Genomic DNA, 16,402 nt, shown 5'->3' with positions numbered 1-16,402 from the left:
GTAAGGGACTATGTGACACATATAGTTGAGATGATTTGTTTTCGTTACATCATCTACGTGTTGTTTTCTTCTTTCAAATAAACTCATCTAACTCAAAGATAATATAAGCTACAAAATCCATAAAGCCAAAATCACTGCAATTCTTTTTAATCATCCAAACGAAAGATGCTAAAGGAGAGTAACACAACCCTTACACTGTTTCACAGATGTCTGGAAAAAGAAACATAAGGGTAAGAAGTGTCTTATAGCCACCATTGAAGCAGGTGTGAGAGCTTAGAAGATTCTTTGTGGTGGTCCCATTGTGCTCTTGAGGTACAAACACCTGACATTTTGCCAGTTCTTCTTCAACAGCGAGACGAGGAAGTTAACACTCATCTGAACATTCTGAAAGATCTGCTTCTCTTCCATTGAAAGGTTACCAACTGCGACTCCCATACACAGAACCTTCTTCAGCTGAAACTTCACTGTTGCCTTGGTTTCGTTCACCTTTGCCTCTAAGGATTCCTGGTGGCTCACAAGAGTTGGGAACTTTCCTGTATAATGTATATATAGCAAAGGACTGTTACTTAAGAATCATCAATCAGCATCGTATCAAAAAACATAGGGTAAGATCAGTTGACATATAATGAGATAATTCAAACAAAAAAAACCAAAAAAAGAGAACTGTATCAAACACATTGACCGAAGAAAAGGACTACTAAAAACTATGCAAATCAAAAGCTGTAGCCAGAACTTGCCTGCCTTGTTGAGACCAGGACCAAGAAGACGAGGAATCTGCTTAATGACAGACTCAGAGGCCAAGAAAGCATGGTACTTCTTTGCAAGCTTCTTGACGAGCTTCTTGTTTTTGTTAAGCTTTTTAAGAGACTCAACATCCATATTCTCCAGCCCCAATTTCTCTGCCTGCCAAAGTATTCAAAATGAAATAAGCAAAGATTTCAAATATGCAAGAAAAAAGCAAATAAATTAAAAGACCAAAGATTACCAAACTATTAGGGCCGCGAAGTGAAATGATCAGAAACACAATTATACAAGAAACAGAGCATAAAAATGACTCCTTTCCAAAAAGACAATTGTTATTTAATCATATTATCAAGAAAGAAATGATAAGATAAGTCACCTCCTCGACATGCTGAGCATCTCCAAGCATGCAGATCTTCATTTTAGGACGGGGAATGTGTGGTAACTTGACAGATCCACTGAAACGCTTGTCCTTTTGAGGGTCATAGTTCTTAAGACCGATCTGGAGCTCAACAGTCTCCACAAAGTTACGTTTCTTTTCACCCGACTTCCCTGTGATAATTGTGATGGCTTCTCTTACGGCCTCACTCTGAAGCTTACTGCATTTGCCCACAAAAACAGTATATTAAACAAACAGAAATACACAACAGTAAACTAATTCATCACTATACAAACCCTCATTATAAACAGTCCCATACAGAATCACCTTATCTTACTAAACCCAAGTAAACAATCTATGAAGATAGCAGATTCACTTATCCAGATTAAAAGACCATTAAGGCAAAATAACTTGGCGTAATCACTTAGCAATTCACATATTAAACCTATCAATCAAGCGTAACGATTGATAAATATAGAGACGACTTAGTATTAGATCAATTCGATTGGTAAACTAGAGCTAAAACCAAATCGCATATGAGAGAGAAAACACGAGAATTGTGAATGTAAGAGATGCAACATCATGTACCTCATTTTGAGCTCGTCTCAATTTAGCTAGGATCTGATCCTGGAAACAAAACAAAAAAGAATTGCAAAGAAAAAAAAAAACACGAATTAAAATCTGTAACAGAGAAGCTCGAGAAACAAGAATGAAGGTAGAAGTGAAGCAGTCGGTTGAGGCACAAACCTGAGTGAAGAAGAGACAGAAGAAACCCTAATTTTGTCGAAAGGCGAAGACTTTATAGTAGGAGGATAGTGATAAAAACTAAAATTAAACCTAAATCGATTTGGGCCTTTAGCTGCAACCATCATAAAGCCCAAACTGCAAACGTCAGACCCAAAACTCACTTTAGTTATTATTTATTACTCGTCAACCATCAATGGGACTTTGCTGATGATGGTGTAGTCAATTCGGCTAAGTCAGTCATCATCACTCAGGTTTGACTTTGAGCCTCTACGACGTCGTCTCGTCTCTCTATGTTCTGTATGTTTTGTTTTTCTTCTTCTTCATTAGCTGATTGATAGATAGATTGAAGAAGATGGCTTTTTCTAAAGCTCCTCCTCTTCCTCTTGCACAAATTTAAATTTGTTTCTTTTGGAAACACAACAGCAAAGTCCCAATCAATCAATACATGGCGCAATTTCTGCTCAGTGTACTACTCGCATTGACTTTTTGGATCGGATCAAGCTCTTCGACCCGTTACAATGCCGGCGATCATGTCCCTTTGTTCGTCAACAAAGTCGGTCCTCTTCACAATCCAAGGTTATTCTCATATCTTTTCTTTGTGTAACTTAGCATACGGAACTCAAAGATAGCTCATTTTCTTAGACCCACTTTTAAAGATTGTATTTTTATTTTGTTTGCAGTGAGACCTATCAGTATTATGATTTGCCGTTCTGCCGTCCAGGTTAGGTTTCTCAAGACAAACTCAATGATCAGGTTTTCTGATATATGTAAATCCCTATATACAGTTTGAAATGTGTTATGTGTCCCAAGTTCTTGATTCAGGATTGTTTAATATTATTTTGTAGAGCCTGTGATTGAGAAACAGGAAACTCTTGGGGAAGTTCTTAATGGTGACAGGTTAATGAGCTCACTATATAAGCTGAAATTTGCGAAGGACAAAACTCATGTTACGTTGCGCCGCAAGAGACTAAAATCTAGTGATATTGCCATGTTCAGAGATGCTATTGCTCAAGATTACTACTTTCAAATGTACTACGACGATCTCCCCTTGTGGGGATTTGTTGGTAAATCAGAGGGAGATTATCTTGGTCAAAAAGAGAAGCTTACTAAGTATTATTTATTCAGTCACTTGAAGTTTAATGTTCTGTATAATGCAGACGAAGTTGTTGAAATCAACAGTTTTAGTGATCCGAGTTATCTGGTTGATATATCGGAGGACACTGAGATTGATGTTCAGTTTACGTACTCAGTTACTTGGAATTTGACTTCAAAACTGTCTGCAACAAGAATGAATAAGTACTCGCAGGCGTCGCTTCATCCTATCAGCCAGAAGATTCACTTATTCTCATTTCTTAACTCTATAACGGTTGTTGTTTTGTTAGTTGGACTTCTTTTTTTGCTATTCGTGCGTCATCTCAAAAATGAACTAAGAAGGTGACAAGTTTTTCTTAGGAGACTATTCTTTTTTTCTGTAGTTTAGCATATGTGATGATAAATTGAGATAATTTATCTTTTATGAATTTCAGCTGCTCAATTGGAGATGAAGAAGAAAAAAAGGAAGTGGGTTGGAAACTCGTACATAGTGATGTATTTAGAAGTCCTCGGAATATCTCCTTACTCTGTGCGTTCTTAGGAACTGGTACTCAGCTGCTAATCTTGTAAGCTTCTGCTATCAAGAATTCCATTACTGTCATTCTATTTTTGATGTTTTATAGTTTATCCCTTTCCATTTGTATGCCATAAGATAGTAATACATAAAGTAATTTTAGTAGCAAACTTTGACTGGATAAAAGTAGTTTTGTAATGGCATTTGAAAGTGCATTTGAGATACATATTATATATATGCTTAGTTATTGACAACTTGTTCAAGTCAATCTTACATGATGATACATTATGTTTCCATTTATTGGGAATACTTACGTCCTGTATCAAGATGAATGGTGTGTTAATGTTGTTCCATGTCTCTGGCTTGTTTTTCATCTTCAGGATTATTGCTCTATTTGCATTGGCCTTCACCGGTTTTCTATACCCATACAATCGTGGAATGCTGTTAACTTCTCTCGTCATCATTTACACTCTAACATCGATAGTGGCTGGTTACACATCTGCTTCTTTCCATAACCATTTCGAGGGAACCAAACAGGTGATTAAGTTTTTCAGATGCTTTCTACTTTTGCTGTTCCAGAAACGTTCATGGTTCGTATAACCTTAAACATTAGAGCATTATTGTCATTTTCAGAAAAGGAAGGTTCGTCTTGCTGGGATTCTCTATCCAGTTCCTTTCTTCATAGTAGTTTCGGTTCTCAACACTGTGGCAGTTACGTATGGGGCAACAGCTGCACTCCCGTTTGGCACAATAGTCATCATCATACTCATTTACACTTTTCTGAATATCCCATTCCTCACGTTGGGAGGATTTTTGGGTAATCGTTTCGGATTATTAGAGTTTCAACCTCCAACCGCTATTAAAAGAAACCCCCGAGAAATTCCACTTCAAAATTGGTATCGTAGAAAGCTATACCAGGTGTTTCTTGGAGGCTTTGTACCTTTCAGTGCAGTAGTTCTCGAGTGGCACCAACTCTACGCAAGCTTGTGGGGATTCAAAATATATACCTCACCTGGAATGATGCTTTTCACATTCGTTGTGCTCATCTTCTTGAGTGCGAGTGTTGGTATTATCTTGACCTACATTCAGCTATCCGGTGAAGATCATGAATGGTGGTGGAGGTATGTATTCTTTTACTTTACTGCGTCCTTGTCCATCCAAACATGTGAAATTTGATTTAGACTTAGGTAACATGAGAAGCCATCACAGATATACATTACAATGAGTATCTTACTCAACCGGTCATAGAAGGAAATGTGAAACATGATTGCCGGAATAGATTTTCCTTTCAGAATCATCATTCAGTTTCCAATGGGACAGACTAAAATTGTAGACGATTTTGTGATAATCAGATCGATACTGTGCGGAGGATTCACGGCAATCTTCATGTATGGGTATGGAGTAATTTTCTATCTCAGGTCTGACATGACCGGGTTTCTGCAGCTGAGTTTCTACTTGGGATATACGGCTCTGTTATGTTACGCTCTCTTCTTGGTTCTTGGAACCATAAGTTTCTTGGCTTCTTGGATGTTTATTCGCCACATCTACCGTTCTGTCAAGCTGGAATAACTCCCGAGAACTAAGGGGTCCTCTTCTTTTGGTCACAACTCATCTCTGTATTAGTATCTTTTGGTATTGGTTGTTTGACTCTTTCATGATTTTTTATAATGAATTGAATATGATCTTACTAGAAATAGAAAGGCAGATACAATTTTGTTGTTCATCCCACAGAGTTAGTCTCATATCATTTCAACATTCAAGAGCAAACTACATTACTTAGAAGTTACATATGCAATACAATAAAGCATCCAAACACACAAAATAACTATTAAGAGGAAACATCAGATTTCACTTGCTTCCTATATAGGGTTCGTGCGAATGGGTGGCTGCACAGCTCCATCATTATCCTTTGAATCCGAAGCACTAGATCCCTGAAACTCACTCTTCATGCTTCCAGACTTGTGTTCATCAGCAGCCACTCTTATTCTCTCTGGCGCTTCTTCCTCGTTATTTATGTGCACACCATCTTCTTCTTCTTCTTCACTGTCCTCTTCCTTGTCGCTAACTTCCACTTCATTGTTGCCTCTTCTCTCAACTGCAGAAGACGAAGTTTTCCTTTCTCTCGCAGTTTTCTCTGTGAGGATCTTGAGCAGCTTCATCACTTGCACCGCATACATCAATGCAGTTAAAGGGTCTGCCATCTACACACAAAGCCAAAACAGAGCCATCACATTTTCATAAGATGTAAAAATACTACTTCAACTCCATGGCAAAAACCATTGCAAGATATCTCAACAATGGAACCTCCAAAGTAGCCTTCAAATGCTAGTTAAGTGCCAAATGAAAAACTGACCTGAGACATGTTGGGTGCAAAGACCAAAGCAAGGTTACGAGAGTTCATCTTATTAGCATGCTCAAACTGAATAACATCAGCCATGAGATTGATGGCCCAATTGAGAAGAGAAGCTTCATTTTGAGGTAAGAGTCTCACAACCTTGACAAAGTCCTCTTCTGACTCACACTGCATCACTTGCTCCGATGGCAGAGGATCAAGTACCCCTCTCGGCAGCTCTCTGAACCAAGCCTGAACACACACACACACACATACGTCATCAAATACAGATGCAATTACACCTGAGCACATACATAATCAAAGGTAAAGAAGAAGAACCTTGATGAGTCCGGCTAAACAATGAACATCAATGCCATCTGGTATGAGCCCTTTATTAAGCTGCTCTCTTACATACTCTTCCTCGCTGTTATCTCCTGTGATTCTGAATATTCCTTCTACCTGCAAGCCTCCTTGATCATATAGCCGGCTCTGCAGTAGCAACAGTATCACAGGAACACAGTTCCCTCTCGAATCATACGATAATTGCATTGACTCCGTGGATACCCCAAACACTGTTGCACTGCCAACACAAATAACATGAATATGAAACTAAAGTCGGAAACATCAATTCTCAATGAGTTGAGATTATCTAACAAATAAAACTCCTCAAACCAGAAAGGCCAATTCCGTTCACTGAGATTACATGAAATAAATGGAAAGAAGTGGCAAACCTTGCACTAGGAGCTTTTCTGGGGACATCAGGCTCGAACTCAGAGGGAAGACCGAGGAAGCCATTGAAGCGATCAAAGGTAACGTGAGCCACGTGACGGACATTGGTTGGACCGCCAATGTCCATGGCTCTTTGGTCGCTTTCTTCCACCTCTGCCGTCGAGAAACAACGGGCGAGCTCCAGGACGACTCGACCTACCGACGACGTAGAGCCGCGGAACCGCCAAAGTTCGGTCTTACCGCGCTTTATCACTCTCTCTATATCTCTTCCTCACGCGCTAAACAGAGTCCTTTGAGAGAGAGAAAAAAAGGTTTTGGCAATGTGGTTAAGAAAACAAAACTAAAGGAAGAGAGAGATAATGGTGAAATTAGGGAATGGTAATGGCCGGCAACGAACTTGAATTGATAAAAAAGATTTTATATATAAAGAGAAATTAAAAAAAAGTTGGCAAGTTACACGTTACAAAGAACGTTGCAGAGAGAGAGAGAGAGAGAGAGATTGAGTGACGATGAAGAAAAGGGTTAGGAGGAAGGTGCAACGTGGGAATCACTCACTTCAATTCGTTCGTTTATTTGATTTCTAAGTCTTTTCTAATGGTCTCTCTCTCTCGTTTTCTTTTAAAAATATAGTACTATTAGAGTGGGTTTTACTCTCCCTACCTTTATATTTTCGTTCGTGTTTTATATATGATGCATGATGCATCTGTCTATTTTAATCAGAGTAAAATTAGGTTTTTTAACATCACAATAAAGCTCTCGGCTGCCATCGAACAACCCAAAATTTTATGGGCCTAATTAACAAGTTTTGGCCCATTACACGTTAAATTGTTACAAAATCAGAAAGTCAACTAATATAGGGAATTTGACAAATACCCAAAATGGATTTCTAATAAAACTGGGCCTAGAAGTTTTTAATATAGTTTTGTCCTAGATTTTTTTAGGTCATGCTACGACCAAAACTGACCATTATTATCTTTTGGGTAAATTGACTAGAGATAATTCATCTACGCAATGTTCGGTATAGATTATGCATTAAGGACAGATCGGTATATCGGGCTGAATTTTATGCATTAAGAATGCAAATATGCATAATCCATATAAGATTATATGGTATCGGGCTGAATTTAGATAGACATGATATTGAATTTTAAAGAATCTTTAACTGTGAGTTTGTTCAAATAAATCAGTTAAAGAGCCGTTAGAAAAAGAATTCTCAATTTAAGGGATTTATCATGACACAAAGTACTGAAGGATAAAGCGGATGACAAATTTAGATTTGCAAGAGAGGTCATTGACTAAAACAGCTATACGAATCAAAAGAGACATATAGCAATTTCTAATAAAGGAAAGGAATCTGAAATGTGGCATTAGGATTTAGGTGGTGACAGGGAGGGGATGTTGACCCATCAACAAAAATTTTAGGATAATACCAAACTAATCAAATTAAAAATAACACTTTGATCGAGATGTTTTATAAATTATTGACATTTTATTAATGCTGTTTCCTATACTTTATTTACGATTAATGCAAGAAGGCCGTTTAGTTTTTATCCTATTGGTCTACATATAATTGTCATTATTCTAAAAGTATTTTGGTTGAACTGGTAGAAGCAAATTAGTTAATTATTCAGCTTAAGCATGGTAGGTTAACCGACTAGAGAAAGTTGTTCTAGTTCTATAATTCTATTGCATCCAAATATCAAATTTGCAACATAAAGCTATGTATACAGTATATGTTTTCAACTAAAGAATAAAGAACATTTCAGAAACTATCTCTCTCTTATAATCTGCTTTCAAAGTTTAGAAGATTAATTATATAGACTGAAGATGCAACTAAAAAAAATCCCGTTATTATATGTATGTCAGTATGTGTGTATAAATGTATAATGATATATATGTACGTACGTAGACGTATTCTAATCATTCTACTCTTATCCCCCTCTCTATATATATATCCCAAAGGTCATTTAACAAAAAGAGCTGTGGTTTCAGAAAATAGAAACTCACTCGATTCTGCTATATACATAAACACAACAAACATTCCTTATCACACATAATTTACATTGTTTTTAATTTCAGTTTATGTGTATTTCATAATATATTTATTATCACCAAACATATTTTTTTAAAAACATTATTTGATCGCTCATTGTGTACTCTAACCCAATAACAAAATCATTTGATCAATAATAAAATAACATAGATAATCTATATAGCTGGAGGAGTTGTATTCATTTAATCATTAGAACCAAGAGTATATATGTCTACTAGCTAGACTTTAATTAGATATCATATTCTTTGGCAAAATATATATAAAGTAGGATGTATTTATCATGCCCATTCAAAGATTCTTTATATTTTATTTCGAGAACTTTCATGTATCTTGTTTCATTTGGTTTTAGAACAACACATAAACTACTTAAACAAATTAACTTCATGATCCATGCTGCTAGCTAGGATCTGGTAAAGTGGGTTTTAGAAAACTTTATCATTTTCTTTTCTCACATATACAAAACAAGTATTTATATAGATACGCATCTACGTGAATATGAATACTACTAGTATATATAAAAGATGATACTAGCTAGCTAGATTATTTGTTTTTTAAAAAGAATGAGTACGTGAATAAGCCCAAAAAGAGATTTGATGAGAAAGAACCAATAAGCACAAACAGGCGGTTACAAAGATAGGGAGAGATTGTGGAGTAGGAGTCAGTGATTCTAGTGGGTTCCTCCTCTTTTTCTGCTCTCTATATCTTTGCTCTCTTTCTATTTTATTTACTAAAATACAAATCTTTCATTTAATTTTCCTCATCCTTCATTATTTCAACCTTGATATATAGTTTTCTTAATAATCTCCTTGTTCGGTCCAATTAATCTTATATCTAATCTTGTTATTATCTTTCACACATTGGATAAGGCTCTTTTTTTGTTTTCTTTAAACAAAGATAAAGTCCTTTCTCTGAATTTTCTGTTTATCTATATAGAAATGAGATATCGTATCGTCCATCTGATCAATTGCCAAGTACTACTAGCTTGACCCCTTGACAGCTATAAAGTTAGTCAACTAAATTTTTCAATTTTCTGTACAACTCTTTTCAAACCCAATAATATTATTCTGAATAGAAATAGGAAAAAAAAAAGAAAAAAAAACACAAAAGCATAGCCTGGAGACAAGGTCTGTGAAGGACAAGATCTTCGTCTTATTTATACCACGCAATATTATTATTATTTTTTTAAAAAAAAAGAAAAAGTTTGAAAGTTAGCAAGTGCAAATTGTGTTTACTGTGGAAATAGATAGAGAAAGGTGGTGAAAAGGAGAGAGTGATGAATCACAAAGGTTTCTTCGCATACAAGTAGAGAGAAATAAAGTGATAATAATACTATACAATTAGTCAAATTACTAAGTAATTATATTGTTTATCATTTCTCTATATATCTAACAAATACATATTATATAGTATATACTATATAATATAACACGCCCACATATTTGATATTTTGTAATTTGTATATGTGTATATATCCCCGGAAAGAGAAAAGGTTGGACCCTCTTTGTTTTTCTGTTCAGCCATAAAAAAGCCTTTGACGAGAAAGTTTCCATTCTACTTTCTCTCTCTCTCTCTCTCTCCTCTTTGTTCTCTCAAACACCCAAAGCATATAAAAAACTTCACAAATGTAATAAATTAAACGCATATATCTTATACTTTCATGTTCATCATCAACAACTAGCTTTTTCTTTTCAAAATCCAATCATTTGATCTACTGATCAAGACTTTGCAATATCTCTCTCCCTCTCTCCCTTGTTGTTTCTTAACTCAAGCTTCTATCACCTTTTTCGTCTTTCTCATATTTTCAAGACTTGATGTTTTACAGAATAGAGACTATATAATCAAGCAGAAGTGAAGATCAAGAAAGAGGAAGATATCATCAACTGGAGCTGTTTTTTTGAGAGGGAGATGGCGAACCATAGAATCAGCGAAGCCACAAACCATAACCATAATCATCATCTTCCTTATTCACTAATCCATGGCCTCAACAACAATCATCCACCTCCTGGATTCATGTAACAAATCTTCCCAACTCTTTTCTTCTTTACATATATATTCACATAAAGCTCAACTTCTTTATTCACATATTACATATATTCAATATATATTGAGCTCTAAATTTTATATGGGTTTTCTTAATTTCTTTATTCTCAATTTGTTAGTTTCTTAATAGTAATTAATATGATAGTAAGTTACACGGCTTCATTCGTGAGATAATAAATGGTCAACGAATATCTATAGACAAAAACATAAACTAAAAAATGTGTTATAGATCGATCATCCGAAATTATAGGTTTTATATTGTGCTTTAGCTCTTGTGTAAACTTTTATTATATGAGACCGTACGTCTTTATTTACTTATATATTTCTTCAACTCAAATGCGACCCTCTCCTCTAAGTATGGTTACTTAATTTTATTGTTCGTCTTGTTCTCTATTTTCTCACTTTCTAATTTTAGTTACAACGCATGATGAACTTATTCTTTTTGTACTAATTATATAAATTTTAATAAATGAAACAGTAACCAAAATGGATCGTCGAGCTTCGATTTTGGAGAGCTAGAAGAAGCAATTGTTCTGCAAGGTGTTAAGTATAGGAACGATGAAACAAAGCCACGTAAGCCTCTCTTTCATATCTTCATGACGTGAGCTTTCCTTAACAAACTCCAATAAAGTTTTAGAATTAATAGAAAGAAACAAAAACTGAAACTGAAAAAAAAAAAAACAAAATGTGAAAAAGCTGAGAGAGTCTGAACAAGTCTTTAGATAGGTTTAGGTGATGATACGGAGGCAAAAGAGAGCCTTGGATGGCGTGACTTGTTTATTTATTTCTCTTCGTAATAAAAAATCTTTTTACCAACTCCCTAACTTCCTCAATATCGAATATTCAAAATTATACTATTAGGAAATGTATGTCAATCATGTTATATGTATATAGATCCACGTGATAAATGATGTAAGTTAATTCCAATTAGAATACTAGTTAGTATAGTAGATTACAACAAATGCACACACCTGATTAATATCAATCAACCATGATCACTACTAACTACATTCTATGATACTAAAATGTAATGATGGGTAAATCTGCATTGCAGCTTTATTAGGAGGAGGAGGAGCTACGACTCTGGAGATGTTCCCTTCATGGCCAATCAGAACTCACCAAACTCTTCCTACTGTACCCTTTCTTCTTCTTTGACCCTTTCCTCTTGTTTTTTTCTCCTTTTTCGGTATTTCTAATTTATAAATAAAAAACATTTATTCTCTTATATAATTTGTGCATTTTTACATACAAACATATGTTTCTTGTTCCTCTTAGTATCCTATACTTATTTGCTTGTTTTCTCTCTTAGCTGAAAGCGATTTGTTATAAGACTAGTTAATTACTCCATTCCTTTCTCCTGACTTTATATTATAATTAGCTAGTAGATAAAACTAATAATACACCCATTTGTCAAAAATTATACGCTAAGGTCAATTCCTCCTTAGTTACATTATAATTATTCCTTTTCTGACTTTTTATTTAGTTATACGTTGAGAGTATGATTATGTTGAATATGTATTGCAGCAGGAGAGTTCAAAGTCAGGAGGAGAGAGCAGCGATTCAGGATCTGCGAATTTCTCCGGCAAAGCTGAAAGTCAACCGCCTGAGTCTCCCATGAGTAGCAAACAGAATCATCATCTCATGCTTCAGCATCATCATCATCAGAATAACAACAACATGGCGAACTCTAGTTCAACATCTGGACTTCCCTCTACTTCTCGAACTTTAGCTCCTCCTAAACCTTCGGAAGATAAGGTACTTATCATCATCATCATCATCACAACTTTTAAATATTCAATTTTAGAAAGAGATAGATATATATATATATATATGCATGTAGTTGGGTTCATCATGAGAAATGCATGCTTTGGTGCATGTACATGGTATGTATGAGGAGTATATCACTAGACTCTCTCTCTCTCCTTGTCACATCATAGATATGCATACACATGCTTTTTCATATAGGTCTATGTCCTAACAAATCTTCCAATAAAACAAAAACATACACAGATCCCAAAAAGGAAACGGATCAGAGAAAATTCAGAATTTTGACCTCTCAAATCGTTGATAAAAATGAAAACACAGACAAATTTTAAATCCAAATAAAATAAAATCCCCAAAAAGCGAAATAAAGCAGAAGAATCTTCTGTTTATAAACTATTTTAATAAATGGAATATATTATTTTAATTTCCTTTTTTCTTTTCTATTCTATGTTTACTTTTTTTTTCCAAAGATTTCTTTTTGTTGCATTTAATTAACCATTATTGACATGATATATCTGCTGGGTATAGATGCATAAATGTTACATAAATTTCTTACATGAATTCATATCGCTTAGATTTAAAACATTTAATACATGCTGTTTTCCTTCTTGTCTACATATTAATCACATGACTGGACTACACTTATACAATTAATTTAATTTCTGTTTTCTTTCTTTCTTTTTTCACTGAATTCAATTTCTATTTTCATCTTTGTTCTCTGACATTGCAGAGGAAGGCTACAACTTCAGGGAAACAACTTGATGCTAAGGTACTTTAACGTTCATCATCATTATTTCCTATACATTTATTTGACTCCCCCGAGGAGACATAAATAACTATGCATACATACATTTAAGTAACCTTTAATATATGTAGTCAGCTAGTCGTAATAGTATTTTGCTCTCCATTTTACCCAAATCAATTCGTTAACTTCTTGTTTATAACTGGATTGATTTAGACACTGAGACGTTTGGCCCAAAATAGAGAAGCTGCTCGCAAAAGTCGTCTTAGGAAAAAGGTAACCATATCAATACCATATACATGACATATTCATTACTATTTTTGTCGAATAATATTGGGTTGCATATAAACAATGCTTTTTCTTTTTTCTTTAATAAACACATTAACAAATAACAATGCTATTGCTATTACTGTAACATAGGCATTGGTTTTTTTGGGGAATCGCTGCTATATCTATGCATTTACTTCTATATCTACCATTTACCAGTCTTCTATAATAAATTCATTTATGAACGTGTAGTTTCCTTGCACCCATCATTACGAGAAATCAATTTTTTCGTATAATTCTATATGACTATATGTATGATATATTGATATATACTGATATTAATAAACGTGTACTTATGGTATGAGCAGGCGTATGTGCAACAGCTAGAATCAAGTAGGATAAAGCTTTCCCAGTTGGAGCAAGAACTTCAGCGTGCTCGTTCTCAGGTTGATATTTAAATTATTTCTTTTCTTATATAATATAATCCTTCCTTTTTGTGGTAAAATAATACTATATTTTTACTTTGTCACAACCTGTGAATTGAATTGCTGAGTTTCTTAATTTGGTTATTAAAAATGTCTCTTTGTGGAATTTAATATATTTTTTAATGTCGATGGTAGGGGCTGTTCATGGGTGGTTGTGGACCACCAGGACCTAACATCACTTCCGGTACTGAAACCTAAAACACCAATTTGTATAGCACTATTTTATTAAATTACAACAACAATGATTAATTTACTATTAACAACTTTTGTGTTTTTAAAATGAACGTACGTGTAGGAGCTGCGATGTTTGACATGGAATATGGGAGGTGGCTAGAGGATGATAACCGGCATATGTCGGAGATTCGAACCGGTCTTCAGGCTCATTTATCGGACAACGATCTAAGGTTGATCGTTGACGGTTACATTGCTCACTTCGATGAGATATTTCGATTAAAAGCCGTGGCTGCGAAAGCTGATGTTTTCCACCTCATCATTGGAACATGGATGTCCCCAGCCGAACGATGTTTTATTTGGATGGCTGGTTTCCGTCCATCCGACCTAATCAAGGTTCGATTTCTCCTTCTCTTGTTTGGCATTTATTACGTCTATTATTCCAAGACTTAAGTTCTAGGTTTTACGTTTGCATGTGAATGATAATAACCCCGTACGTTTATATAATACCTACATTAAAAAAAATCCTTTTATATTAGAGAATGGTTGCATAAATGTAACTCGAAATGAGTTTTTCTTATAAATCAATTAATTAATTATTAAAACTAAAAGAGAAAATTAATGGGGGACAATTTGTAATTAATTAGATATTGGTGTCACAAATGGACCTATTGACGGAGCAACAACTGATGGGAATATATAGCCTACAACACTCGTCGCAACAAGCAGAGGAAGCTCTCTCGCAGGGTCTCGAACAACTTCAGCAATCTCTCATCGATACTCTTGCCGCATCTCCAGTCATGGACGGAATGCAACAAATGGCCGTTGCTCTCGGCAAGATCTCTAATCTCGAAGGCTTTATCCGCCAGGTTCCATTTTCTCACCTATCTTTTTTTTTTTTTTAATCTTATTTGCTTTCATCTACTTTTATATTATGATTTTCACTTGCATTAAATTACATTTTAGATTATTTCGTTTATGTTTGAACACAACATATTTACTAGCTAGTTTTTTTTTCTCGAACAGCTGTTGAGAAGTACAAACGCAAAACAGAAAATAAAAAAGTGACCTAACTATATAGTTATAGCTTTTCATTTTTGACAAAACATTTACTCATATATATAGAAGAATGGAGAATTTTGATGTGTTTCTCTTGGAAATATGTTAGGTGTGAATATAACGTTTTGGGAGCATGTAGACATACAGATGTTTTAAAATGCGGGAATACGTGCGTATATTTAGCGTACATATATGAACAAACGTATGTGCTGGCTGAATTTGTCTAATAAGAAAAAATAAATAATTTGATAAAATGTTGCTTTCACGTATATATTGTCTGTTTCTGGACTATATGCTCAATTGGCCATGTCTTTTCAGATCTTTTTTTTCTCTTGTCATATAATAATATATGTTGTTTTTAGTCTTATATTTAATTATTCCAAGAGCCAAATTTCTTTCACCAACTTGTTTTTATATAATATACATAGCTGAAAAAACAAAGAGAATAAGTTTAAAGCATTCTCCATCTCTTTCAAAGTTTTGTTTTGACGAACTTAATAATATACATATAATATTTACTTGTTTTCAAACATTCGGATCATTTTTTATATAATTATATCTGAATTACAAGTTATTGACTTTGTAAAACCCATTATCCCCACCATGGGAGTAGGTATGCAATTATCATTATCATATTTTAGTATTATTATCAGATGAAATAGTGGTCAGTTTAAAATCGCAAAAAATAACTGTTATTACTTATTGATTATTTTTTTTTGAATTGTCTATTCTTAATTTAAATGAAGGCTGATAACTTGAGGCAGCAGACCGTTCACCAGCTGCGACGGATCTTGACAGTCCGACAAGCCGCACGGTGTTTTCTAGTCATCGGAGAGTACTATGGAAGGCTCAGAGCTCTTAGCTCTCTTTGGTTGTCTCGCCCACGAGAGTAAGGCACATTCATAACGCATATATATTTACATTTCATCAGTATAAATAATAATGCTGCAATATTAATCTGATCGTGGGAATCATTAATGTGAATATAGGACACTGATGAGTGATGAAACATCTTGCCAAACAACGACGGATCTGCAGATAGTTCAGTCATCGCGGAACCACTTCTCCAATTTCTAAAATGAAAAATGTAACTTTTTTTATAACTAAAAAATGGCCAAGTTTCCATTGTCTGTCTTAATTTCCACTTATTTCGTTATAAGTTGTACTAGAAAATATAGGATCTTCGTAATCGTTTCGCCCTTTTTAATTATAGTTCTCTGCTATTATATGAAATTAACGTACGTAAATGGAACCGATTTATGTGCGATTAATGATACATTCGGAACG

At 34.7% G+C, this 16,402-nt stretch overlaps 4 protein-coding genes across 9 annotated transcripts; 2 read left to right on the top strand and 2 right to left on the bottom strand.

The window, feature by feature from the left end:
* On the bottom strand, positions 89-1,931 carry LOC104755016 (60S ribosomal protein L10a-1-like). The gene is made up of 5 exons (XM_010477331.2): positions 1,868-1,931; positions 1,709-1,747; positions 1,121-1,340; positions 738-903; positions 89-533 (listed from the first exon to the last, which is right to left on the bottom strand). The coding sequence occupies exons 2-5, from the start codon at positions 1,711-1,713 to the stop codon at positions 274-276; spliced, it is 651 nt and encodes a 216-aa protein (XP_010475633.1). The 5' UTR covers positions 1,714-1,747; positions 1,868-1,931; the 3' UTR covers positions 89-273.
* On the top strand, positions 2,055-5,228 carry LOC104755013 (transmembrane 9 superfamily member 5). Of its 5 annotated transcripts, none has more exons than XM_010477326.1 (8): positions 2,055-2,118; positions 2,291-2,443; positions 2,548-2,588; positions 2,713-3,301; positions 3,394-3,525; positions 3,854-4,010; positions 4,107-4,594; positions 4,826-5,228. In XM_010477326.1, exons 2-8 carry the CDS (start codon positions 2,313-2,315, stop codon positions 5,040-5,042), a joined length of 1,755 nt encoding a protein of 584 aa, XP_010475628.1. In that variant the 5' UTR covers positions 2,055-2,118; positions 2,291-2,312; the 3' UTR covers positions 5,043-5,228. The 5 variants fall into 5 exon arrangements, with proteins under 5 accessions (XP_010475628.1, XP_010475627.1, XP_010475629.1 ...); XM_010477325.1 differs by having other exon boundaries at positions 2,085-2,164; XM_010477329.1 differs by lacking the exons at positions 2,055-2,118; positions 2,548-2,588 and adding an exon at positions 2,589-2,620 and having other exon boundaries at positions 2,354-2,443.
* LOC104755014 (rho GTPase-activating protein 5-like) lies at positions 5,203-6,946 on the bottom strand. Its single transcript, XM_010477330.1, has 4 exons — positions 6,537-6,946; positions 6,145-6,385; positions 5,827-6,057; positions 5,203-5,674 (listed from the first exon to the last, which is right to left on the bottom strand). The coding sequence occupies exons 1-4, from the start codon at positions 6,659-6,661 to the stop codon at positions 5,333-5,335; spliced, it is 939 nt and encodes a 312-aa protein (XP_010475632.1). The 5' UTR covers positions 6,662-6,946; the 3' UTR covers positions 5,203-5,332.
* Positions 10,069-16,391, top strand: LOC104755012 (transcription factor TGA2.2-like). Of its 2 annotated transcripts, XM_010477323.2 has the most exons (13): positions 10,069-10,211; positions 10,410-10,599; positions 11,106-11,200; positions 11,682-11,761; positions 12,152-12,382; positions 13,122-13,160; positions 13,350-13,409; positions 13,769-13,846; positions 14,021-14,069; positions 14,181-14,452; positions 14,704-14,925; positions 15,862-16,004; positions 16,105-16,192. In XM_010477323.2, the coding sequence occupies exons 2-13, from the start codon at positions 10,493-10,495 to the stop codon at positions 16,190-16,192; spliced, it is 1,464 nt and encodes a 487-aa protein (XP_010475625.1). In that variant the 5' UTR covers positions 10,069-10,211; positions 10,410-10,492. The 2 variants fall into 2 exon arrangements, with proteins under 2 accessions (XP_010475625.1, XP_010475624.1); XM_010477322.2 differs by having other exon boundaries at positions 10,069-10,599; positions 16,105-16,391.

The sequence above is a fragment of the Camelina sativa genome, chromosome 17, assembly GCF_000633955.1.
Source record: "Camelina sativa cultivar DH55 chromosome 17, Cs, whole genome shotgun sequence".
Classification (NCBI taxonomy): domain Eukaryota; kingdom Viridiplantae; phylum Streptophyta; class Magnoliopsida; order Brassicales; family Brassicaceae; genus Camelina; species Camelina sativa.
This window is presented reverse-complemented; position numbering and strand designations above follow the sequence as displayed.